Source organism: Nomascus leucogenys, chromosome 7b (assembly GCF_006542625.1).
Source record: "Nomascus leucogenys isolate Asia chromosome 7b, Asia_NLE_v1, whole genome shotgun sequence".
Classification (NCBI taxonomy): domain Eukaryota; kingdom Metazoa; phylum Chordata; class Mammalia; order Primates; family Hylobatidae; genus Nomascus; species Nomascus leucogenys.
Window position 1 is genome coordinate 96,317,675 of NC_044387.1, and position 25,750 is coordinate 96,343,424.

The 25,750-nt window shown below is 34.2% G+C and overlaps 1 protein-coding gene and 1 non-coding gene across 6 annotated transcripts in view; both read left to right on the top strand.

Moving 5' to 3' along the window:
• The window catches only part of WDR17 (WD repeat domain 17), a 112,735-nt gene that overhangs the window by 21,555 nt on the left and 65,430 nt on the right, over window positions 1–25,750 (top strand). For 3 of the 5 annotated variants that reach the window (XM_030816340.1, XM_030816343.1, XM_030816341.1), the window contains exons 2-4: window positions 8,552–8,674; window positions 20,621–20,749; window positions 24,834–25,017. In XM_030816340.1, the coding sequence (XP_030672200.1) occupies window positions 8,609–8,674; window positions 20,621–20,749; window positions 24,834–25,017 (379 nt within the window). In that variant the 5' untranslated portion in view covers window positions 8,552–8,608. The remainder of the gene's footprint in view (window positions 1–8,551; window positions 8,675–20,620; window positions 20,750–24,833; window positions 25,018–25,750) is intronic. The other 2 variants (XM_003276667.3, XM_030816342.1) reach the window with 1 other exon arrangement.
• On the top strand, window positions 10,214–10,345 carry LOC115836164. Its single transcript, XR_004031154.1, has one exon. It is a non-coding gene; the product is annotated as a small nucleolar RNA SNORA51 (small nucleolar RNA).

Genomic DNA, 25,750 nt, shown 5'->3' on the forward strand with positions numbered 1-25,750 from the left:
AATCAATTAATTTTTTTTTTGAGACATAATCTGTGTCATCCAGGCTGGATTGCAGTGGCACGATCTCAGCTCACTGCAACCTTTGCCTCCCAGGTTCAAGCAATTCTTGTGCCTCAGCCTTCTGAGTAGCTGGGACTACAGGTATGTACCACTACACCTGGCTAATTTTTATATTTTTAGTAGAGACAGGGTTTCACCATGTTGGCCAATCTGGTGTCAAACTCTTGGCCTCAAGTGATCTTCCCTCTTTGGCTTCCCAAAGTGCTGGGATTACAGGCGTGAGCCACCATGCCTGGCCTTTATTTTTATATATTCCAATTATCTGGTAAAAATACTTCCTTTTTCAACTATTTTACTTTATTTGGTACTGGACATTAAAGATAGTATATGACCTAAGCTAAAGAGAAGCATAGTATATACTTTGTCACTAAAAACTTCAAACTGTGGAGGTTACTGTGATGCATGCTTGTAATCCCAGCTACTTAAATGACTAAAGTGGGAGGACTGCTTGAGCCCAAAAGTTTGAGGCCAGTCTGGGCAATACAGTGAGACCCCATATCTTTAAAAAAATTTCAAACTGGAATCACTAATAATTGGAGAGTGTGGTCAGCTGCACTATTTTTTCTTGTTGTTAACGGGTGAGCTTGGAATGTCTGATCAAAGTATGAAATACTGAATCTGAAATATTTTTCTATGTAGATTTCTTCAGGCCTTTCAGAACATGATAGTGGAGATCTGCTCAAGTACACATTTTCTGTGGTAATAGTAAGAATTAAGGATGTAGAGGACCTGCTATAGATGTGACATAAACAGGCTGAGATGATTATGGCAAAGTCGTTACATTTCCTCTTGGTATTTCTTTGGATACCAAACACATTTCCTTGATCTAATCCATCTTCAGCTTATTTAGAAAGACTTCTGTTTTTATTCCTGCCCCATCATGGGGATTATTTATTTTTTGTTTCTGCCTTCTTCATCTGCTTGTCCCTGACATTGCTTCTAACAATACTTGTGGATTAGAGAAGAATTTGTACTATATCCCAGAGATAGATTTAAGTAGATGTGTCCTGAAATATTGTTGGTTGGGGTTGGTGGACAGAAAACTCTAATGGAAAAGTAAAAAGGAGAAATGAAATTGCCCAAGTGAAGTTAGAAAATATAATTTAATTACACTGTATCTCTATGTGGACATGTTAATTTCTGCATTTTCCCCTTTTAATTCTGTTAATATTCGAAAGCACTGCTGTGGATTTTTAGTATGTAATTTCTTTTTATTCAGATTATATACCTGAAAGCAGAAATTGTAATCTAATGTTTTATAGCAGCAAAATGTACTCATTAGCATAATTAGCATAAAATAAATATTGTAAACTCCCTGTAAATCTCCCTCAGGGCTTCTTTTAGTTACAGTTTCTGTTCCCCCTCAAAACTCTTTCACAACTTCTAATAACACAGAATTAATTTTGCTTATTTTAACTTACTATAAATGGAATCATGTAATATGTATCCTTTTATGTTTGACTTGATTATCATAGTTCATTCGAATTATTTCATAGTACCCTAATGTAGTATTATACTACAATTTTGATCCCCAGTTTATGAGAGTCAGGTTCTTAGCGAAGATTTGTGGGTCTCTCCTATACCCCTTAACCCCTTTCTGTGGCAGCCAGTCTCTGCTTTGTATGTATGAGTGTTGAGTAAGAGAGATTTTTTTGCATTTACTCAAACAGTGGCAGATCTATGCCTTGTTTTTGGACAGAACTGGGGACTAAGATTTTTCCCAGCCTGCTCCCTAGTGTATGACAGCTTTTGCTTCTTCCCTTTTCCTAGAACTAGTGATTTTTCCCTGGTTCCTAGGGTCAGAAAGGAGAGTTTTCTATCCCTCCTCAGAGACAAATGAGGTTTGCTTTTATTCCTTCTCCATTGTTCCTGGAAATGAAGGTGTTCCATTTATATATAAGTGGAAACAAGCATAACTCGGGATTTCTGTATTTTTGCCTGCCCTGGTCATTATTTTATTAAGTGCTGATAATTTAATGTTATCTTCCTCCAGAGACAATATACTTTTGCTTATGGAGGGAGTTAGAGTAGGGCAGTGCTATAGATTGGATGTTTATCCCTGAAAATCCATGTTGAAATTTGATTGCCCATGTTGCAGTGAGGTTATAATGAGGTGTTTGGATCATGGAGTAGATCCCTCATGAATTGTTTGGTGTCATCCTTGCAGTAATGAGCAAATTCTTGCTCTATGAGTTCCTATTAGAGCTGGTTGTTTAAAAAAAAAAAAAAAAAGCCTGGCATCTCCTTCACCTTTTCTTGCTCCCTCTCTCTTTCCACGTCGTCTCTGCACACACCAGCTCCTCTTCCCCACTGCAATCAGTGGAAGTAATCTGAGGCCCTAACCAGATGCAAATTCTGGTGTCATGCTTCCTGTATAGCCTGTAGAACCATGAGCCAAATAAACCTCTTTTCTTTATAAATTACCCAGCCTTATAGCAAAACAAACAGACGAAGACAGGCAGGTCACATTACTCAAGTCATTAAATGAATTTACTTAAGTTGAGCCTCAGGCTTTGTGAGAAATGGTCTATTTCCATTTCTTCCTTATTATTAAGATATAGGCCCATATGGTCCTCACTGAGAGGACATCGTTATCACCCAATGCCAAGACCAGCTTGGTCGGGGAGACACTAGCAGTGCTAGAGGAATTAAAGACACATACACAGAAATATAGAGTGTGGAGTGGGAAATTAGGAGTCTCACAGCCTTCAGAGCTGAGAGCCTCGAATGGAGATTTACCCACATATTTATTGACAGCAAGCCAGTGATAAGCATTGTTTCTATAGATTATAGATTAACTAAAAGTATTCCTTACAGGAAACAAAGGGATGGGCTGAAATAAAGGGATGGGCTCTGGTTAGTTACCTGCAGCAGGAGCATGTCCTTAAGGCACAGATGGCTCATACTGTTGTTTGTGGTGTAAGGACGCCTTAAGCGGTTTTCCACCCTGAGTGGGCCAGGTGTTCCTCGCCCTCATTCTGGTAAACAACAACCTTCCAGCGTGGGCATCATGGCCATCATGAACGTGTCACAGTGCTGCAGAGATTTTGTTTATGGCCAGTTTTGGGGCTAGTTTATGGCCAGATTTGGGGGCCTATCCTCAGCAACCTAATAGATATTTACAGAACATTTTATCCAACAGCTGCAGAATATACATTTTTCTCCCCAACACATGCATCATTTATAAGGGGAGACCATATGTTAGGCCACAAACTGTCTTAAAAAATTCAAAAAAGTTGAAATCATATGAAATACCTTTTCTGGTCACAATGGAATAAAACTAGAAATTAGTAACAAGAAAAACTTTGGAAACTATACAAACACATGAATATTAAACAATATGCTCCTGAATGACTGCTGGGTTAATGGATAAATTAAAGAAATTGAAAATTTTTTGAGGCAAATGAAAGTGGAAACACAACATACCAAAACCTATGGGATATATTGAAAACAGTATTAAGAGAAACACTTACAGCAATAAATGCCTACACCAAAAAAGTGGAAAAACTTGAAATAAATAAACCTATGATGCATCTTAAAGAACTATGAAAGCGAGAGCAAACCAAATTCAGAATTAGTAGAAGAAGTAATACATATCAGAGCAGAAATAAATGAAATTGCAACAAATACAAAAGATCAATGAAGTGAAAAGTTGGTTTTCAGAAAAGATAAATAAAAACAAACTGTAAGCCAGACTAATAATAAAAAAGACCTAAATAAATTCAGAGATGAAAAAAGAGACATTACAACTGATGCTACAGAAATTGAAAGGTTCATTAAAAATACTATTAGCAATTACATGCCAATAAATTAGAAAACCTAAAAGAAAAGGACACACAACCTACAAAGATTGAACCATGAAGAAATCCAAAACCTGAATAGACCAATAGCAAGTAACAATATCAAAATGATAATAAAAAGTCTCCCATCAAGGAAAAGTTCAGGGCACAATGGCTTTACTGCTGAATTTTACCAAACAATACCAAAGAAAAACCAAACAATACCAAACAATACCAAAGAAAAACCAATACCAAATTTACTCAAATTATTCTATAAAATAGAGGAGGAAATACTTCCAAACCCATTCTTTGAGGCCAGTATTACCCTAATACCAAAACCAGACAAAGACACAATAAAAAAAGAAAATTAAAGGCCAATGTTTCTGATGAATATTGATGCAAAAATATTCAACAAAATACTAGCAGACTGAATTCAACAGCATATTAAAAAAAGACCATTCATCAAGACCAAGTGGGATTTATCCTAGGGATGCAAGGATGGTTCAACATATGCAAATCAAATTATACATCATGTCAACAGGATGAAGGACAAAAACCATATGATCATTTCAATTGATGCTGAAAAAGCATTAAGAAAATTCAGCATTCTTTCATGATAAAAACCTTCAAAAAACTGGATGTAGGAGGAATGTAACATGACACAATAAAAGCCATATATATATACTAAATGGGAAAAAACTGAAAGCCTTTCCTCAAGATCTGCAACAAGACAAGGGTGCCCATTTTTACCATTGTTATTCAACTTAGTTTTGGAAATCCTAGCTAGAGCAATCAGACAGGAGAAAGGGATAAATGGCATCCAAGTTGGAACAAAAGAAGTCAAATTGTCCTTGTTTGCAGAGGATATGATCTTATATTTAGGAAAACCTAAAGACTCCACCAAAAAAACTAGAACTGATAAATTCAGTAAAGTTGCAGAATGCAAAATCAACATACAAAAATAAGCAGCATTTCTATATGCCAACAGTGAACAATCTGAAAAGGAAATCAAGGCTGGATGTGGTGGCTCACGTTTGTAATCTCAGCACTTTGGGAGGGTGAGGTGGGTGGATCACTAGAGGTTAGGAGTTCAAGACCAGCCTGGCCAACATGGCAAAATGCCATCTCTACTAAAAATACAAAAATTAGCCGAGTGCGGTGGCGCACGCCTGCGGTCCCAGCTACTTTGGAGGTTGACGCATTAGAATCGCTTGAACCCGGGAGGTGGAGGTTGCAGTGAGCCCAGACTGTGCCACTGTACTCCAGCCTGGGTGATAGAGTGAAATTGTGTCTCAAAATAAAAAAGAAAGAAAAGAAATCAAGAATGTAGTCCCATTTATAACAGCTACAAATAAAATAAAATACTTGGGAAAAAACTTAACCAAAGAAGTGAAAGAGTCTATAATGAAAACTATAAAACATTGATGAAACTGAAGAGGACACAAAATGGAAAGATCTTCCATGTTCAAGGATTGGAAGAATCAATATTGTTAAAATGTCTGTACTACCCAAAACAATCTACACATTCAGTGCAATCCCCATCAAAATACCAATGACACTCTTCACAGAAATAGAAATAATAGTCCTGAAATGTATATGGAACCACAAAAGACCCAGAATAGCCAAAAGTCATCTTGTGAAAAAAATGGAGAAATCACAGACTACTTGTGTGCTTGACTACTCAATGCCTGCAATAAGTTTTCTGACAATGAAAACTACTTTACTTCATTTTCTATTTTATTTTAATTAGTAATATTTAATATTTTGTTTTTGTCATTTATTTCTATCACTAATTTTAATAGGTAGGAAGAATTTTCTGACTAAAATAAGTTAAATGTGTGAGTTTAATGAAATATCAATTAGACTCATGGACATAGATACAGGGATGTGAAGATGTGTAATAAATTTCCTCAAAAGTTTCTTCTTTTCTCAGTTACTGCTGAGAGATCATGGCATGCTTCCCCTCTGAGGTCAGCTAAAGGTTTCAACTCTGCACCCCAGGGAGGGGTGAGAGTTAAAACCCATTTACCATTCTTATACTAAATGAACCACATCCCATCTATTCTCATACAATCAAAATACCTGGAGTACAACAAAAAAAGTATTTTTTATGCAAGATAACATTTAATCTGAGATTACATAATATGAAATCTCCTGCTTTTCTTATTCCTTGCAAATATAATAAATAGTGCTCATGGAAAAGTATCAGGACATAAGAAATAAGAACTATTATATGCTCTATGAATAAGGTATTTTATTTACACTGGATTTCTAATAGTATAATAAAGACACACTTGGTGATGGCATGATGACAAAGTACTTTTACTAATTCAAGTTTTATTTTACTCTTAAAAAACACCAAAAACAATTTCTTAAGTGATTTTGTTTAGCTGCTACCCCACAAGGAATTGGATAGTAATCCCATTTTACTTAGATACATTTCCTTAGATCTTTTCCAACTTTCAGTAATATATGCCTTCAGTTCATGTGAACTGTCACTAGGTGACAAACTTTCATAGCACCGCATGTGCCAATTCACTCAACATACATTTTGTATCTTCTATACAAAGATGATTAAGGCTTGGTCTTTTGAGGAACTCACAATTTATGTCTACACAAATAATCACTATCTAATACCTACAAATATAGATATGAAGGAGCACAGACAAGAGATTTGAGGATTTGAGAAAGTCATCAAAAGAAAGAGATATTTAATTTGAGTCTTGAAAAACTTGCAAGAGCTCACTACTCACAGGAAAAGGTGAAAGGGGCAGCCTGGGGAAAACATTTAAAAGCTTCCAGGCAAAAAGCCTTAAAAGCATAGAAGGACAACATATATTTGGGAAATACATTGAAAGCAGAGAACAGTAAGTAAACTATTGCATTAGTTTGTACAGGACACAATGAAAGGTTTCATTAAAAGTAGTGGCATTAATAATGAAGATAAGGGCCTTCTGAACAGACTTTTTCAAAGTAATTTGGTAAGACTTAGTGATCAAATGTAGTAGGAGGAGATGAGGTTGATGGAATAATCAAAGATGACTTGATATTTTCATCTCAAGTTACTATCTAGAATATAATGATAGTCATTGAAATGGAGAATGTAAGAGAAAGAATATTTGGGGTGGTAGAAAGGAAAACCTTACTTGAAAGAGATACATTAGGCTTTAAATATGTTAATATTGAGATTGTCAGGTAAAGGGCTGAGAGATCTAGATTCAGCAGGTAGCTCGAAATGGAGTTTAGGAGCTTGGTATGGCCTGTAGGTTGTGTTATGGGAGACACACGGGAATTACTGAAGCAGAGACAAGGTTGGTAGAGTTGTTGGGCCAGTACTAGGTAAAAGTTCAAGGTAGGGTAAAAAAAGCTGATGGCAGGACTTAGATAAAGAATTGCAACTCAAAATACGATAAGCCAGAGACAACAATGAAGAGAGGACAAATCCAGAGGATAGGATAAGGCAGGCGATTAAAAACCTGAGCAGATAGGCAGGAACCAGGCGCTTTGTGGAAACTAAAAGAGCAAGGCAGAATAGCCAAGATAACAGATTCAAGGAAGTCATCGAAATGTAAACAAATTAAGCAAGAGATTTTGCCAGTCCTGGAGCTTATTGCATAAGCAAGAACCTATTCCCAAACATTTTGACTTGAGGCTTCACTCAGATATTATTGAAAATACTTCTAAAGAGTAAGGAATCACAGTAGAGATAAGGCTGTTCTCAACTAGCTGCAGTGATAATTATATTCCATACAAGTGTATCTTCCTATGCCAGAACAAAAGCTATCTTACTTTTTGGATATTGAAGAATGAAACACTCAAATTACAAAAATTGTAATCTCCCCCCTCCCCTACCCACCTTCCTTCTTTTCCTTTGTTGCTTAATTCTCTTTTCATTATTTTACTCATTTTCCCTTTTTCTCTTCCCTTCCTTCCTTCTTTCCTCACTTCCTACGGTCCATCCTTTGGCCCTTTGTCCTTCCTTCCTTTATTTTGTCTATGTTGAAGAAAAGATCACTTAGAACCTGTTGTATGTTGAATTAAGCATCTAAACATGATAGAGGATATTTTGAAGTCCAAATATTCTCCAGTGTAGGAAGAAATATCTTACTCATCTTGGCTAGTAAATATTTCCTTCTACAAATGATAAAACTAGAATTAAATTACATTCATGTGATTTTGACTCTGTTGAACATATTAGCACTATATTAAATGGTGTCTTTAAACTTTTTGATGCGGTTAGGTGGTTAGCAATTAACTGAAATGTAAAATGATTTAACTCAACTATGGGGCTGGAAGCAAACAGAAATATAGGATTGGTTTTATCATTGTATACCTTTTAACTTAGAAAGCTTCAGTTCCTGAGGTTGAAAATGTAAATCATTTTCTGCTACCCGTTTTGTGATTTTTATGGATACCTTATTTTTAACTTGGTAACTTTTAGAAATCATTGACCTGTTTCTTATAAAAGTTAAATCTAAGATTGTTTTTTAAGAATGTAAACAGAAAGGTTAATAAAATATTTGATAATAGCATTATCTGGTACTATCCAACATTATTACCGATTTTTTTCTTATTTTCTTATTTACTTGTAAATAATTAAAATGGTTTCAGCTGAAATATTTGTGCAGTTCTAGCCTTTTGTACTGAACATCATTTCACGAGGGAGATTTTGGTAAATCTTGTTTGGTTGAAACACATTGTTGTTACTTTAGGTGCTGACTATTCTGATGCTGAGTTTCCAATTGCCTTGATTAAAGTAGAAACAATCTATGGCTTGGATGACTTACATTTCAAATTGGTTTGAGCAAGATGATTGGTATGAAGGACTACAAAGAGTAAGATATATTTATTTGTAATTACAATTTCCTGCGATTTTTTTTCTGCTTTGCTTCTCATATAGTTCTATTTCTATGTCATTTATATTGTGGACATTTTCGCATTGCAAAATTCTGAGCATGAATAAGACACTTATTTGCTAGTTTTTAAAGCAAAAGTAAGAATATAATAAGGGTAATTATATATTGAAGAAAGGGCATTTTTTTCTATCCTAATTTCAGATGAGTTCTTAATGTTTTCAAATTCTCTTAGGCTTTAAATATAAAATAACATTTTATATATTGAGATTAATATATGAAAATAGCAATAATTTCAAGCAAGTCTTTCCCATAAAGAAAATCACTTAATGAAACAATATAAATGTATGCTGATACTATTTATTAAACAAATATTTTAAAAGGAAATGAAAACAATTCTGAAGAAGAGTGCCATGTTGCATCTGATAAATTTTTAGGCACTTAATTATGTTTGAAAACAAACTGCATTGTTAGTGTGGCAACATTTGCATAGTATTTTGAAAATAGTATTCTAACCTATTATTACAATAATAGAAAAAAATGCTATTTAAAATGTACCTTGTCAAATGGATTTAGTCTAGAATAACATATGATTTCTCTTTGATTATTTTCACTTTTTAAATTTCTTGATTATTTAAATGAAGACAATTTGTGTATTTTTATTTTATTGGTTAGTGGGACTATGTTCAATTTTACTAGATTTTTCACCACTGTTGTTCAAGGGCATAGGCTACCAAAGATATACAGTACTTTATTTTTCTTTCTTTTTCTTGAGATTCCCATCCTAAGCACATTAATTACAGATATTTTCTCAGTATTACTTCTTTTTAATTATAAATCCTCAACAGTTTAAAGCCTTTTGGACTTTTTTTTCAGATACTTTTTTTGTAAGCTGTGAAAAAATCTGGTAAACATCTCTGGAGCCAGTAAATATCTAACTCTGGAGAATAATATTGTAAATCCTAAAGCATTGTTCAGAAAAGGAGTTGAGAGTTAATGAGCAGTTTTCCATCTGAATTTCAGTTTCAGGTATAAATGATGGAAATATTTCAGCTTATGAGTTTAATAGTAATACTCCAAGCCCCACTTACACACACACACACACACACACACACACACACACACACACACACAATGCCAGTATCCTTGTTTGTATTGTGTGCAGGAATGGCAATGGATTTTAAGAAAAATGCTTTTTAATGAAACGTGTTTGCTTTAAAATGACTTTAGAGCAGCTCATGGAGATTATGAGAATTCAGAATCTTTCCCTTCTTGCCCTTTATACTACTATGGGCCTTTATAAATGAATGCCTGGTTTTGAAACATATTAAAAGTGTAGCTATTAAAATATAGAAATAGATTGACCCTAAAATTACTCTATTATTGTGAGTTTGAGCTCCTTCTGGCTTAAGTATTGACCAGCTCTCATACATATGGAGATGAAAATGAAAGCTCCTATTCTGAATGAAAAAAATTGACACATGAATATTGACCTTAATTTATTTCAAAAATCCAGCTTGTGCCCTCTTGGTGCTTACCACAGGCTGTGTTCTTACAGTGACGGTACAGAAAGAGAAGGTAGAATAAACCTACCCCATATGCACTTCAGCCCAGGACCTGTGCCTGGTCTGTATTGTGAATAGGGGAACATAGAATTGAAAAACAATTCAGCGTATTATTTTTCATGTTATTTGTATATGCATATATATTATATATAATAAGCATTCAGCATAGCAGATTTTTAAAATCGTTTTTTAAAATGTTCACAAAAAGAGATAAGTTGTGTTTTTGAGTTAAAAATTGTAAATTAGAAATGTAATGTTTGGAAAGTCACATACAAGTGTGAATTTGATCTTTAGAGCACTAAGTTGACATTGGTATTTTGACATAATTAGTATTTATGGCATGTGACTATGTTTATACAAACACATATATATGAACTTTTAGTTTTATAATTTTTGTTGTGATTATCTTGTATCATAATAATCTTACATATTTAAAACCAAGCTTTATTACCTATGCCAAACTAATGTAGATGTATCCTTATTACTCTTTTTATTCACTTTGCAAAAAGCATCTTCACCATCTATTCCCTATTGAACCTAAGAGTAGATTTAGTATGATTATTTTGTGTGTGTGTGTGTGTGTGTGTTCCATATGGTATGAGATTGAAACCAAAAATATAGAGTTTCAGTTAAAAAAATAGTATCATTGCAAGGGTTATAGTTGCCAGACTACTGATGCTGTCATTTCTATGTGGGGTGACACATGCTCAGGGTTTCTTCCTGAATCCATTATAAATCTGCATTATTCAGTGAGCTGCAGTGTTTAGTACTTCATTGGTAAAGTATGTGTGTTGTTCCTGGGCCAAAAAGACTGTATTTTCGGAAGCAACAAATCTTTGAAATCGACATGAAAATTCTTGAGTGGTTCACTATTAATGAAACATTCTAAAGTAAGGGTAATAAAAGCTTTGTAAAACATTTATCTGCAATATATTACCTGTCATAATTAAATATGTTTATTTACCTTTATATGTGACATATTTTGTAGGATTTATATTTAAAATATAAATATTTATTTTGAAATGGACCTTCAGTGGACCATTTCCTGTTTTTAGTAATGCAGAATCATGAATTGAGTAACAATCCATGCTGACTACAAAGATAACAAAAGGTTCTGGACATTTTGTTTCATCTCCTTGGCAACTGTAGACATAATTTAATGAAGACTGCATAATTATTACATATCTTTTTTAGTCCTTTTGAAAAAAAATCTAGAAATTCACATATTAGACTTTGCTTGAATATGTTAATTCAGATTTTAAATGTAATAATATTTATATATTCAATAATGTATGATATGCTTATCTTTTATTTAGAATCAGATTTTAAAAAATATCTATTTTGTTTTGAAATAGCTATTTTGTTTTGTTCTACATATTATTTTAATATCTGGTTTAGCAAGTTATTTGACTCTGAATTTTAAAAGGATTTAAGTTGTTGGATTGTAAGACCTGTAAAAGCTATTTAAGAAAAAAGGTATGCCAAATTTTGTGTCAACATAGAAATGCTTGTATTATCTAATTTTGGAAACTAAAAAATAATAAATCAAGATATACTCTCAGTTAAAGTCAAAATGTATTGGCATAAATTTAGAAGTTTATTTTTGTTTTTAATAAATAAGCAGAGAAACTGCTGGTTTCTAGTTCAGTATGTAAGCAGCTTAGAAGTTGCTACTCCATTTTAACCAGTAAAAAATTGAACACATTGAAAAATCAACAACTCGTCCTCGATCCACCTGAGAAGTAAGGGCACAAGGCAAATCACTGCCCTCAAAATTATTGAGATAGAAATGCGGTTACAGAGAATCACAACTTACCAGAGCAGAAATCAATTAGCAGAAACCAACCTGGGCATCACTGCCAGACTAAGAAAATCTGAACTGTAACTGATAAATCAATGGAAGCACAATAAGGTCAAATCTGAGAGTTAAAAACTTCACGGGAACCCAGTAATGGGGGTGGCAGGGGAGCTTTTGTAAGTTTTGCTTCCAGGAGCTCTAAACTGGTGCTCACAGTGAGTATTAGAGAAGAATATCCTCTTGCTTCCAGCAGGGGGAGAGGAAAAGAAACCACTTAAATTACACTAGGGCATTCTGTTCTTTATTTTTAACCAACTTTTAAAATAATTCGTATAAAATTATGGAGTACAAGTACAATTTTGTTACATGCATAGATTGCATAGTGATCAAATCAGGGCTTTTAGGGTATCCATCACCTGAATAATGTACATTGTACCATTCAGTAATTTCTCATCATCCACCCCCTCCCACTCCTTCACACTTTGGAGTCTCCCTTGTCTAACATTCCACTTTTGCGTCCATGTGTACACATTATTTTTACTACCCAGTTATGAATGAGAACATGTGATATGTGACTCTCTGCGTGGCTTGTTTCACTTAAGATAATGACCTCCAGCTCCATGCATGTTGCTGCAAAATACATGATTTTTAATGGCTGAATAGTATTCCACTGTGTGTATATACCACATTTTCATTATCCAATCATCTGTTGATAGACACTTAAGTTGATTCTATAGCTTTGCTATTGCGAATAGTGCTGCAATAAACATATGAGTGCAGGTATCTTTTTGCTGTAATGATCTTTTTCCCTTTGGGTAGATACACAGTAGTAGGATTACTGGATCATATAATAGCTCTAATTTTAGTTATTTTGTGAAATCTCCATACTGTTTTCAATAGAAGATGTATTAATTTACATTCCCACCAACACTGTATGAATTCTCTTTTCCCCACATCCTCACCAACATCTATCATTTGTCTTTTTAGTAATAGGCACTCTGTGTGGTGGAAGATTATATCTCATTGTGGTTTTAATTTTCATTTCTCTGATGATCAGTGATGTTGAGCATTTTTTCATATACCTCTTGGCCATTTGTATGTCTTCTTTAGAAAAATGTCTACTCACGTCCTTTTCCACTTTTTAATGGGATTATTTGTATTTTTGTTGTTGTCAAGTTGTTTGGTTTCTTTGTATATTCTGGATATTAGTCCCCTGTTGGATGAATAGTTTGCAGATGTTTCTCCTATTCTGCAGGTTGTGTGTTCTCTCTGTTGATTATTTCTTTGGTTCTACAGGACCTCTTTAGTTTAATTAAGTCCCATTTGTCTATTTTTGTTTTTGTTGCCTGTGCTTTTGAGGTCATAGTATACATTCCTTGACTATATTAATGTCCATAAGAGTTTCCCCTAGGTTTTCTTCTAGTATTTTTATAGTTTCTGATCTTGCATTTAGTCTTTAGTACATCTTGAATTGTTTTTTTTAATATGGTGATAGATATGGGTCTAGTTTTATTCTCCTGTATATGGATGTCTAATTTTTCCAGCACTATTTATTGAAAAGGATATCCTTTCCTCACTCTGTGTTCTTGTTGGCCTTGTTAAAGATCAATTCACTGTAGGTATGTGGCTTTATTTCTGGGATCTCTATTCTCTTCCATTGATCTATGTGTCTATTTTTTATACCAGTACCATGCTGTTTTGGTTACCATAGTCTTGTAATATAATTTGAAGTCAGGTAATGCATTGCCTCCAGCTTTATTCCTTTGGCTTTGCATTGGCTATTTATGCTCTTGTTTGGTTCTGTATGAATTTTAGGATCGTGGCATTCTGTTCTTAAGACCTACCCTCAAGAGAACCTATTTGTCCAGAGCATAACACTCTGGGGCTTTATAAGAGCCTTACCTACCTGGGAGAAGGAAAATACCCAACATCAGCCCCCTTCAGCCATCCTGTCCCACCTAAGCAGGGCTGGGGGTACTGAGAAGCACTGGTCATGGGCACATGACTGAGACCTAATCATAGGACTTTACAATGCTCACTCTACCCCCACATCTTACCACTACATTACTAAAGTCCTATTTACAGCACTTTCTTTTATGCATTTCATCATGTGCACCTCACAAAAATTTACATGATAAACAAAAAGGCAAAAAAATACAGTTTGAAGAGACAGATAAGGCATCAGAACCAGAGTCAGATATGACAGAAATGTTGGTATTATCAGACAAGGAATTTAAAAAACTACAATTAATTTGCTAATAGCTTTAATGGTAAAAGTAGACAACATGCAGGAACGGATTGAAGGAGAACAAAGTTGGATCACTAACACTACCCAGCTTAAAGACTTACTATATAGCTCCAATAAAAAAGACAGCCATGGTATCTGCAAAAGGATAGACAAATAGATCAATGGAACAGAATAGAGAGCTTAGAAATAGACCCACATAAATGTACTCAACTGATATTTGATAAAGGAGCAAAGGCAATACAGTGAAACAAAGATAGTCTCTTCAACAAATGAGGCTGGAATAACTGGATATACAATGTTAAAAAAAAGAATCTAGACACAGGCCTTATATATTTTACAAAAATTAACCCAAAATGCAGCATAGGACTACATGTAAAATGCAACACTATATAACTCATAGAAGGTAACATAAGAGAAAACCTGGATGACTGTGGGTTTGGCTAGCACTTTTTAGATACAAAAAGTATGTTCTATGAAAGAAATAATTGATAAGCTGGACTTATTTAAAATGAAAATCTTCAATTTTTACAATATCAACAGAATAAGAAGGCAAGCCACAGAATGGAAGAAAATATTTGCAAAAGACACATCTGCTAAAGATCTGTTATTCAAAATATACAAATAATTCATATAACTCAGTAACCAGAATATTGAACAACCTGGTTTTAAAGTAGGCAAAAGAGCTGAACAGATACCTCACCAAAGAATATATATACATGACCAGTGAGCATGTGAAAAGATGTTCAACATCATTTTTCTTTGGTAATTGCAAATTAAATCAATTAGATACCACTACACATCTATTAGAATGGCTAATATCCAAACACCAGATGCTGGCAAGGATGTGGAGCAACAGGAACTCTCATTTTTGATGGGAATATAAAATGATACAACTTATGGAAGACAGTTTGATGGGTTCTTACAAAGCTAAACATATTCTTACTATATGATCCAGCAATTGTGTTCCTTGGTATTTATCTAAATGAATTAAAAAGCTGTGTCCACACAAAAAGCTGCACATGGGTGTTTATAGCAGCTTTAAGCATAATTGCTAAAACACAGAAGCAACAAATATGTTCTTCAGTAGACTGGTGGATGAATAAACTGTGCTACATCTAGATAAATAAATATTATTCTGCACTAAAAAGCAATGAGCCATTAAGCCATGAAAGGCACTAGAAATCTCTCTCCCCACCTAGACAACAATTGCACTGGTACAGTCTGTCTGATGTAATTATTTTGTAATACCAGAATCAATGAAGGCTTGCAACTTCCAGGGGAAGGCTTGGATGATAAATTGAAGTTAGTAAGTTTTAGTTCTCAGCACAGTGGCAGCTACTCATCCTTCACCTCAAGCCCTGGGGCAGACAGCTGAGCATATATCCCAGAAGTATCTTGCAAGCAACTTATGTGAACCAGGGTGGAAAAAAAACACTCTGTCCTTTATATATCAGTGATCTACTGCTTCTGATCACTGAAGTGCAGACAAAGAGGCAGGCAGCCATTGTTATTGCACCTACCTCTATTGTTACAAGCTCCTCCCCCTCCAGCTGAAGTAATTTCAAGGGGACTTATAGGGCTGAATCACTTAATTTTTGTCTTTTTACCCTTTTGGGAGCCAGCCATTAAAGCCTATGCAATTCAAAAGCAACTGACTATACAAAGAAAATTAGGAAGTTACTGTGCATGAACAGAGAAAGACACAGGTTCAGAATAACCCTGAGAAGTCCTTATGATTATACCTGAGGATGATCCTTGGCACAGAGACAGCCCACAACAATTGAAAATAAAAACAGTAAGTAAAAACAAAAACAGCAAGTACTGAGGAAGGAGGAGACTCTGATTTCCAAGTTACCGTATTACTAGATTCAAGTGTCCAGTGTTCAACAAAAAGCCACAAGTCCTAAAAAGAAACAGAAAATTATGGCTCTTTCAGTGGAAAAAAAAAATAAACAGATGCTTTCTGAAAAAGACCTGATGAAAGATCTACTAGACAAAGACTTTAAAACAACTGTCTTGGGATGCTTAAAAACTAAAGGCAGATATGGAGAAAGTCAAGAAAACAATGTATGAACAAAATGGAAATAATAGAGAGAAAACCAGAAAAAGAATTGTAGGGCTGAAAAATATAATAACTTAAGTAAAATAGAAGAATTCAAAGACATATTTAAGAAGAAAATATTAGCAAATATGAAGATAAGGCAATAGAAAATATTGAGTCTGAGGAACAGAAAGAGATTGAAGAGAAGTAAGCAAAACCTAAGGGACATAAGGGACACTATGAAGCCCACCAATATGCACTCCTGTGGGAGTACCAGAGGAGAAGAGAGAGAGATGGAAGAGAAGAAAGAATATTTGAAGAAATAATGGCATAAAACTCCTCAAATTTGATGAAAAACATGAAGTAAATTTCCAAGAGTTTCCTTCCTTCCTTCCTTCCTTTCCTTCCTTCCTTTTTCCTTCCTTCCTTCCTTTTCATTCCTTCCTTCCTTCCTTTTTTCCTTTCTTCCTTTTTTCCTTCCTTTTTTCTTCCTTTTTTCCTTCCTTCCTTCCTTCCTTCCTTATTTTTTTCCCTTTTGTCCCTTCCTTCCTTCCTTATTTTTTTCCCTTTTATCCCTTCCTTCCTTCCTTCCTTATTTTTTTCCTTTTGTCCCTTCCTTCTTTCCTTCCTTCCTTCCTTCCTTCCTTCCTTCCTTCCTTCCTTCCTTCCTTCTTTCCTTCCACCCTTCCACCCTTCTTCCCTTCCTCCTGCCCTCCCCCCTTGCCTCCCTCTCCCTTATCCCCCAAGACAGGGTCTCTTTCTATCACCCAGGCTGGAGTGCAGTGGCATGGTCATAGTTCACTGCAACCTCACACTCCTGGTTGCACATTATGAATGTACTTAATACCTTTGGATTGTACACTTAAAAATGGTTAAGAAGTTAGGTTTTATGTTATGTGTGTTTTACCACAATAAAAAAAGGAGAAAAAGAAAAATGAGCTATCAAGCCATGAAAAGACATGAAGGCAAACTAAAAGCATATTACTAACTGAAAGAAGGCAGTCTGTAAAGGCTACATACTGTACGGTTCCAACTATATGACATTGTGGGAAGGCAAAACTATGGAAACATTAAAAGATTAATTGCCAGGAATTGGGGAGGGGAAAGGATGAATAGGCAGAGCACAAGGGACTTTTTAGAGCAGTGAAGCTACTCTTGCCCATACTGTAATGGTGGATACCTATCATTACACATTTGTCAAAACCTGTATGATGGAGAACATCAAGAATGAGCGCTAATGTAAACTGTGGACTTTGAGTGATAATGATGTGTCACATAGGCTCATCAGTTTTAACATATGCCATCCGGTGCTGAGTGTTAATGGTGGGGAAACTTGTGTTATGGGGTAGGGGGTGGCTATAAGGGATATATGGGAAATCTCTGTACTTATTGCTCAATTTTGCTGTTTTTCTAGGAATTGTTAAGTATTAAAAATATGTAAAAAACATTACCAGAAAGTCAAAATTTTAAAATGACTTTTATTTATTTATTTATTTGAGACTTCTGTGTCTCCCAGGCTAGAGTGCAGTGGCGTGATAACAGTTCACTGCAACATGCACCTCCCAGGCTCAAGCAATCCTCCCACCTCAGCTTCCCAAGTAGCTGGGGCTACAGGCACGCGCCACTACCCCTGGCTAATTTTTGTATTTTTGTAGAGATAGGGTCTCCCTATGTTGCCAACTCCTGGGTTCAAGCAATCCATCCATTTTGGCCTCCCAAAGTGCTGGGATTACAGGCATGAGCCCCTGTGCTTGGCCAAATGACTTCATTTTAAATGTGTGTTTAAAGATTTTTCTTTAATTATGTTTCTTTTCCAAATATAAACTCAATATTTGGTTAAACAGAAATCAAAAGACATTTTTACTTAGATGCACATGTTATAATTAGTAATTTAATAGATCCCCACATAATCTCCAAAAGTCAATGTAACTCACATTGTGGCTGAAATCGTGTACATTTTCAGCGAAAGATACTGTAACATTACTAAGTGTAAAAAAAAAGAAGTGTATATCTTTTTTATTTACCCTGAATGCTAATGTTTGAGGAAATACAGGTGTCATTAGAGGAGGAAGAAAGTTTCTGAATACATAAAAGCACTCAAGATTGGTAGCCGTGTTTCTTTGTCACGCCAGCTTGTACTTCAAGTAATTTATTTACTATTTTTCCTAAATCTATCACTAATTCTGCTCAGATAAGGGGTTTTAATGAGATGAAGACAGAAAGAATTGGAGAAGAAGAGGAGATGAGAAGAAAGTATATCCTTTTCAGAAGTGGAAATATGAAATAGAAAAGATAAAATGAAGAACATAGTTTTGTAAATAAATATGAGTTAGTGATCTATGGGAGAAAACGTAACCATTTAAACTTTACTAATTGCTGAGCATTAAAAGAATTGGATTAAGAGTTGGAAGCTTCAGGGTATACACTGAACAAGCATCTATAAGACTTGAGATGTAGATCAGATGTGTATAAATTTATGTGTGTAGGTTTTGTATTTGTGATATTTTACATATTGTAGTTTTGACATTAACATTATGCAAAGCTTTTGAGCAGCGTAAACTAAATATTGACTACCCAATATATTAGTCACGTAAAACCAAATTTATTGTAGCTCTCAGTTTTCTACTTAATTTTCCAAGCCAAAATATTTAAGATTATATCACTACTTACATTTTTTCCTTATTTAAAAATCAGATATGAAGTTGACAACAGTGAAAAATTGAATTTGCCTGGTATAACTTTGTAGTAGTGTAAATGGAAGATTGTCTCTCATATTAGGAGCTCCTATCTTTATTTTTTATTTATTTATTTTTATTTTTTTTGAGACAGAGTCTCACTCTGTTGCCCAGGCTGGAGTGCAGTGGTGCCATCTCGGCTCACTGCAAGCTCGGCTCACTGCAATCTCAGCTCACTGCAAGCTCCGCCTTCCGGGTTCATGCCATTCTCCTGCCTCAGCCTCCTGAGTAGCTGGAACTACAGGCGCCCGCCACCATGCCCGGCTAATTTTTTGTACTTTTAGTAGAGACGGGGTTTCACCGTGTTAGCCTCCTGACCTCGTGATCCACCCACCTCGGCCTCCCAAAGTGCTGGGGTTACAGGCGTGAGCCATCGCTCCTGGCCTATCTTTATTCTTAGACCAGTATTTTGGACCATAATGGAAAGATAGCTAATAATGGCTTGGATTCTACCTTTAAAAGGTATTTTTTGTGAATAATTTCTTTTTGAATGTCATTTATTAGATAACCACATAGTTTAATACTCTGCACAAATGTATTTTTTGTCTTAGTATGATTTTGTTATGATGAGTTTTCATTATGATCATAGACTTACACCCTCACCATTTACTGTCTGTTCTCCAGTATCTTAGAGGAATTTAGAGTTTACATATAGATTCATAGCATTTTTTTGATCTGAGAGGAATCTGATAGAAAATATAGTTCAGAAGCTGTATTTTAGATACAAGAAATAGAGACATAAGGTTTAATGCTTGACTCCAACTCACACTCTATGTGTGGTGCAAAGCTTGGTCTAATTCCTTATTTCCTGAAGTCTCAGCCCAGGCCTGCTTCTGCAGCACCACATTGTCTGTATCTCTGGGGTTGTCTATTCCAACATCCTCTGTCCTGCCACGTAGACAATTTTTATTCAGATACTTTTCAGCTTCTTTCTGCCCGATCCTAACAGTGAACGGTATTCTTAACCTAGCTTGTATACCTGTCTTATGCACCTCAAATAGATTTTGTGAGGATGAAGAGTCGATGTAAAAACTGAAGTTCTATGACACAGGTCACGACCCTTCCATTATTGGCCCATAGTGTTTTAAATTTACATGTGATGCCTTGAATGAATTGCCAGTATTGAAAAATGGATACATTTCACCTAAAAATCTGGGTATTTCCGTTTTTCTAGGAAGTTCCATAAATCTTGCAACATGGGATGGCCTTCTTCAGTGATACTATTAATACAGCATGTGCAATTTCTGTTTCACTAGAGTTCCTGTCACTGTGTATGTGTTTCCCAGTCCTTGGCCAAATGTCAGCTGTCATTCCTTCATTATTGTATTCTCTGCTTTCCTCATTTAAATTAGTTGCCTTGATGTCTGCAGACATTTAGGGAGTTCAACTGCTGTTCTCTGAAAATAAAAGTCAAAATTAATAGTACTAGTAAAATGTTTTTCAGGGCATACAGGTAAGGGTTGGGGAAGACAGATGTAAAACAATGAGGAAGTTTATCAATAATGGAAATCACTGACATTTCTTCAAATTTGTTTTTCAAGGCAAACATGTCCCAGGTAAGGCAAGTGGGATTGCTGGCTGCTGGATGTCAGCCATGGAACAAGGATGTATGTGCTGCCAGTGGAGACAGGTTTGCATATTGTGCGACCCTGGCTATCTATATTTATCAGGTAAAATAATAATTCTTTTCCATTTTTAATTATATCAGGTAAAATTAATATTTGATTAATATATATTTTAAGTCCTTGTTACATGAAAAGCATAATGCTATAATTTCATTTATATTTATGTTTTTAAAGTTTTGCGATTTATACCATATAGGTTTTAAAAGTTAAACCTTTAGAAAACACATAAATTATTAGTAAATTTGATATAAGAAAATTCTTTTTTCAGTTGAAGAATGTGGATAGTCCATTAGAGATCATTATTGTAAAATTAGGACAGACATATATTGTGAGATATTATTTGGAGAAAAACTTGTATAACTATTTTTTTCATGTCCTAGCTCCATTCAGATATCCCTTATCAGTTCACAATTTATAGAGCCAAAAACTGCCTGAATTTCTTCATATAGAAGTGCCATAAGCATGTTAAATCAAAGTCCAGTTGTTCTTATTAAATTCAAAGTCAGTATCTCAGTGCCACCAGCTAACCATGCATCTAAACCAGAAATGTGATAGTTATCTTTGACTCCCTCTTCCACTCACATCCCGTGCCCTTGGTAGCCAAGAATGATTCTAATATGTTCCTCATATCTTTCTCACCTAAACTATTATAGTAATCTCTTAATAGTCTCTACTTTTAGTTTGGCTCCCACTAATTTGTTGTTCAGTGTAATCAGTTATCTGTAATGCAAATCTAAATTTTAAAGCTTTCAGTTGCTACTCATTCCCTAATAGTAACGTCTAAACTTCATAGAATGGCATTCAAATGCTTTTGTGATCTTCCTGCCTCTCTCTTACTCTGTGTTCCAGATATACCAAACCAATTACATTTTTCTAAGACATCTTAGTCTTTCATATCTTGCCTTGGCTTACACTAATTTTTCAGTTTGCTTGCATTGCCTGTCTAGAGAACACTTTCTCATCTTTCGAATCTCAGCTCCTGTATGAACTCTCTTCCGTATTCTATTTTCCCCTCTTTCTTAGCAGTAAAGGACCTCATAAAATGGACTGTGTCTCTACATGCTTTCATTTATTAGGAGTCTTTCCCATCTTTTAATTCTCAAATTTTTGCACACTTTCTGGCACTTAGAAGACATTCATTAAATGTCTTAAATGAATGAATTAAGGAAAGAATCTTGAAACTCCAACTTATTTCAGTTAAGACTAAGAATATCGTGTTTTATTCCAGAGTAAAAATTCTTTTCATTACTACATATTAGTACATTACTAATTGCATTCTGCTTTGTTCAAAATTTAAGAAATATAGCATTAATGTATAAAACAATCCATTTTCCACAATATAGAGTAAGATTTTATGTAGTCCATTTCTTAAGACTGTAGAAAAATCTAGCAACCAAAATGTAACTTCAATATAACTCACACTTCTTCATTTTCACCCCCTTCATACACAGCACAGCAGCAAGACTTCTAAATGCCTCTTTTTTTCTCCCATCTACCTCCTTTACACTCTTTATATACTCCCAAGCTTGTCACTCCCAAATCTCTCCTACACAATTTCTCTCCTAATCCTAAGTCCCTGTCTTGTCTTTTATTTCCTCCTAAAGAAGAGAAAGTTATCAAGCAAGTCACACTATTCTTCTGAGGTCAGGATGGTAAAGAAACTCAGTGGATGAAACCATAACAATTTTTTCAAGTTTCTATGTCTTAAATTTTGTGATGACATTTTATGATGAATATTTAAAAATATTGAGGTAAAATTAGTAATATAAATAATGTACATGAAAGTTGTCATGTCATTAAGGACTGAAACAAACTAAAAATTATCCTAATTTAGAAGCTGATGCAAATAAACTGAGGGGACAGTTCATTACAACGTCCACTATAAAACTTCGTTTCAAAGTATGCCAGTAGAAAATTACATAATTAAATGGTGACATTAATATGAAATTTATGTTAATAAGTATTGTTTTAAATATTATCATCTCAATTAAAGTGCTTTGAAAATTATGCTACATAAATGTAACATGATGCAATTATTTTCAGAGGAAATATTTATTAAATAACACTTAGTGCCAATGCATAGTCAAAGTCTGATAATCAGTCACACTCTGGATAATGACACTCTTGTATTATATTTTTCTGAATGATTAAATGATAACTGGAAATGGTATTAGAATTTTTCTTTAACTGCTGTTTTGTAATGCACTGATATGTTAATGTACCCTGAAAGTAGAGTAATTTATGGTCAATCTCAATGTAATAGTAAAGTTCAATATTACTGAATTGTAAATATCATAGGAATGCATTAGTAGATTAATTCCTGCAAATAGTTCAATGTTCTCTAGTGTGCTTACAGTTACTATGTAGATAATTTGTGTGGTAATGTCAGTGAAGGTCACTGATATGCAACATAGCTTCTTCACACATTTACTATATTAATAGATTCTTCTACTGAATTTCTAAATAACGTAGATTTTTTTTCTTTTGGATACATTAGATACACTCACAATATCTACCATAGGTGACTTAAATTGCTGAATAATTTAAAACTTAAAAACCTATTTATTCCTAAATGTATAGAAAACACAATTAGGTATTTTAAGAAGTCAACTTAAAATTGCTATTGCTGCAGTGCTAATCAAATGAAAACTTCATTGGTTTTGGGTTATCTTTACTAATGTTTTAATCTAAAGTTGTCCAAGAATAGCTGAAGTTATAGGAAGAGAGAGAAATTATAGAAGAAAAAGCCTTAGGAAATACTTATGTGATTAGTCAAAAATTTTACATACAATGTTCACTGCAGCATTCTCTGCGATAGCAAAAATTAAGTTACTTAAATGTTAAACAGATCTTCAGTGTTTATTCTTTCAGTATTAACTGAATCTCTTCAACTGACCAAGCCTTACTCTGTACCAGGATTGCAACTATGAAGAAACAGGCAGAGTCTTCTTGTGGAACTTATATTCCTGTAAGGTGTAAGGAAAGGTGATAAGATAAATAAGTAAACAAATAGGTAACATTTTCAGAAAGAAGTGTGCTGTACAGAGGCTGAAAACACAGGTATAATAAGATAGAGTCATGGGATAGGTTCTGGGGAGAGTTATGAATTAAGATAGCATGGTCAGAAAACATCTCTCAGAAGAGATGCATTTAAACTCAGACCTCGGTAGGAGAATGAATAACCATGAGCAAATCATTGGATAGAGTATTCAGAAGCCAAGGAAGCAGCAAGCAGAAGGCCATCAAGTGGAGGTGATTGGCTGTAATAGAGAAACAAGAAGTTCAGAGTGAACAGGGAGGAACATGATTTCAAATTACTTTGGCAAGATAGCAGAGATTTGATCGTGTAGAGATTTGAAGGCTGCTTATCAGTTAGGATTTTATTGCAAGCATATAGCTTTAAAAAGTTTGATGTAATAAATATTTAATATCCTAATGATTTTTAAAACTTAGAATAGCACTGTGAAAGGCTCATTATATGCTAAAGGGGAAGAAAAGGGACATAAACAACGTATTCCAAAACATGCTAAAAATGATAGAGATTAATTCGCTAATTAATGGAGGCACACTTACAAAAGAAATAGGAAAAATTAGGCTGTTTATTTTTTCTATTTACATATAAAAACACAATATAATGTCCTATCCAAAAAAACAATAAAATAAAAAGAGTGAATGACATCATTGCTCTGGAAGCTTTGGACATCTTAATAGAGTAATAATGAGCAGTTGGTGTATTTAACCCAAATTTTCTTGATTCAAGTATAAGTGAAAAATTGCAGAAAAATTATTCCAAAACCAAGGGCTTTTTTCTTCTCATAAATAGATATAGCTATGGAAAATATAATAAAGCCCTAAATTATTATGCGTATTTAAATGTGAAACATTTATTTTTACTTATTTTTAAAATGGATTTGTTTTTATTCTCTCAGTTTTTAATTTTTTTTTTTAGCTGGTTCAGTATTCTTGAATACACTTGAATGTAGACCAAGGCTTGAAATATGTTCATATCTTTATTATTAGGTGAAATAATTTTCATGTATGTAGCTTTAGTTTTGTGTAATGTGACTATTAACAGTGTATTATCTTAAAAAGGAGCGCTAAAATATTTTATTTATATATTTTGTTTTAGTTGGATCACCGTTATAATGAATTCAAACTTCACGCAATTATGTCTGAACATAAAAAAACAATCACAGCAATTTCTTGGTGTCCACATAATCCTGATCTGTTTGCAAGTGGCAGTACTGATAATTTAGTGATCATTTGGAATGTTGCAGAACAAAAAGTCATTGCTAAACTCGACAGTACAAAAGGTATAATTACAACTGGGATTTATTTTATGGAATAAAATATTTTTATTTCAACAAGCACTATCAATATTATTAGTTCAGGTTTTAAAATGGTGTTTTCAAACTTCCTAATGGTAATCTGTATAAGAAATAAATTTCACATAATGACTCGTGTCCATAGGTACAAAACTGAAACAAAATTTCATGAAATAATTGTACTTAGAACATATGATCGATAAAAACATAGCCAATACCAAATAATTTTATTAATGTTTAAATATAATGTAAGAATTTCCAAAATAAATATAAAAATAATAATCAGAAAGATTTTCTTATTGAGACAAGTAACAAGCCTTGGCTGTTCGTTACTCTATTCCAACCTTTAAATTACAAAGAAAGTATTATGCATATATTTGATGCATTGTTGAGCTGGTTTCATGCCTTTGCTTTTAATTTGGTCGAGGTAGAACAACCTCATTCACACAAATTGGACTTTATGAATTGGAATGATAGCATTATACTCTTTCTACTTAGAATTGGGAACTCGTATTTAATCTTATCCCATCATAATGGTAAAGTTAAGTAATAATTATTCTGTGTTCAGTGTCACAATAATTAACTCTCTTTTTGAGCACTGTATTTAGCTCAATTGATTATGGTTTAGAAAGCTACTGCTAGGTATGTTTTTCAACTCAGTTTCTTCTCTAAGAATAATTGTTATATATTTGAGATATAAAACTGGACATGACAATCTCAC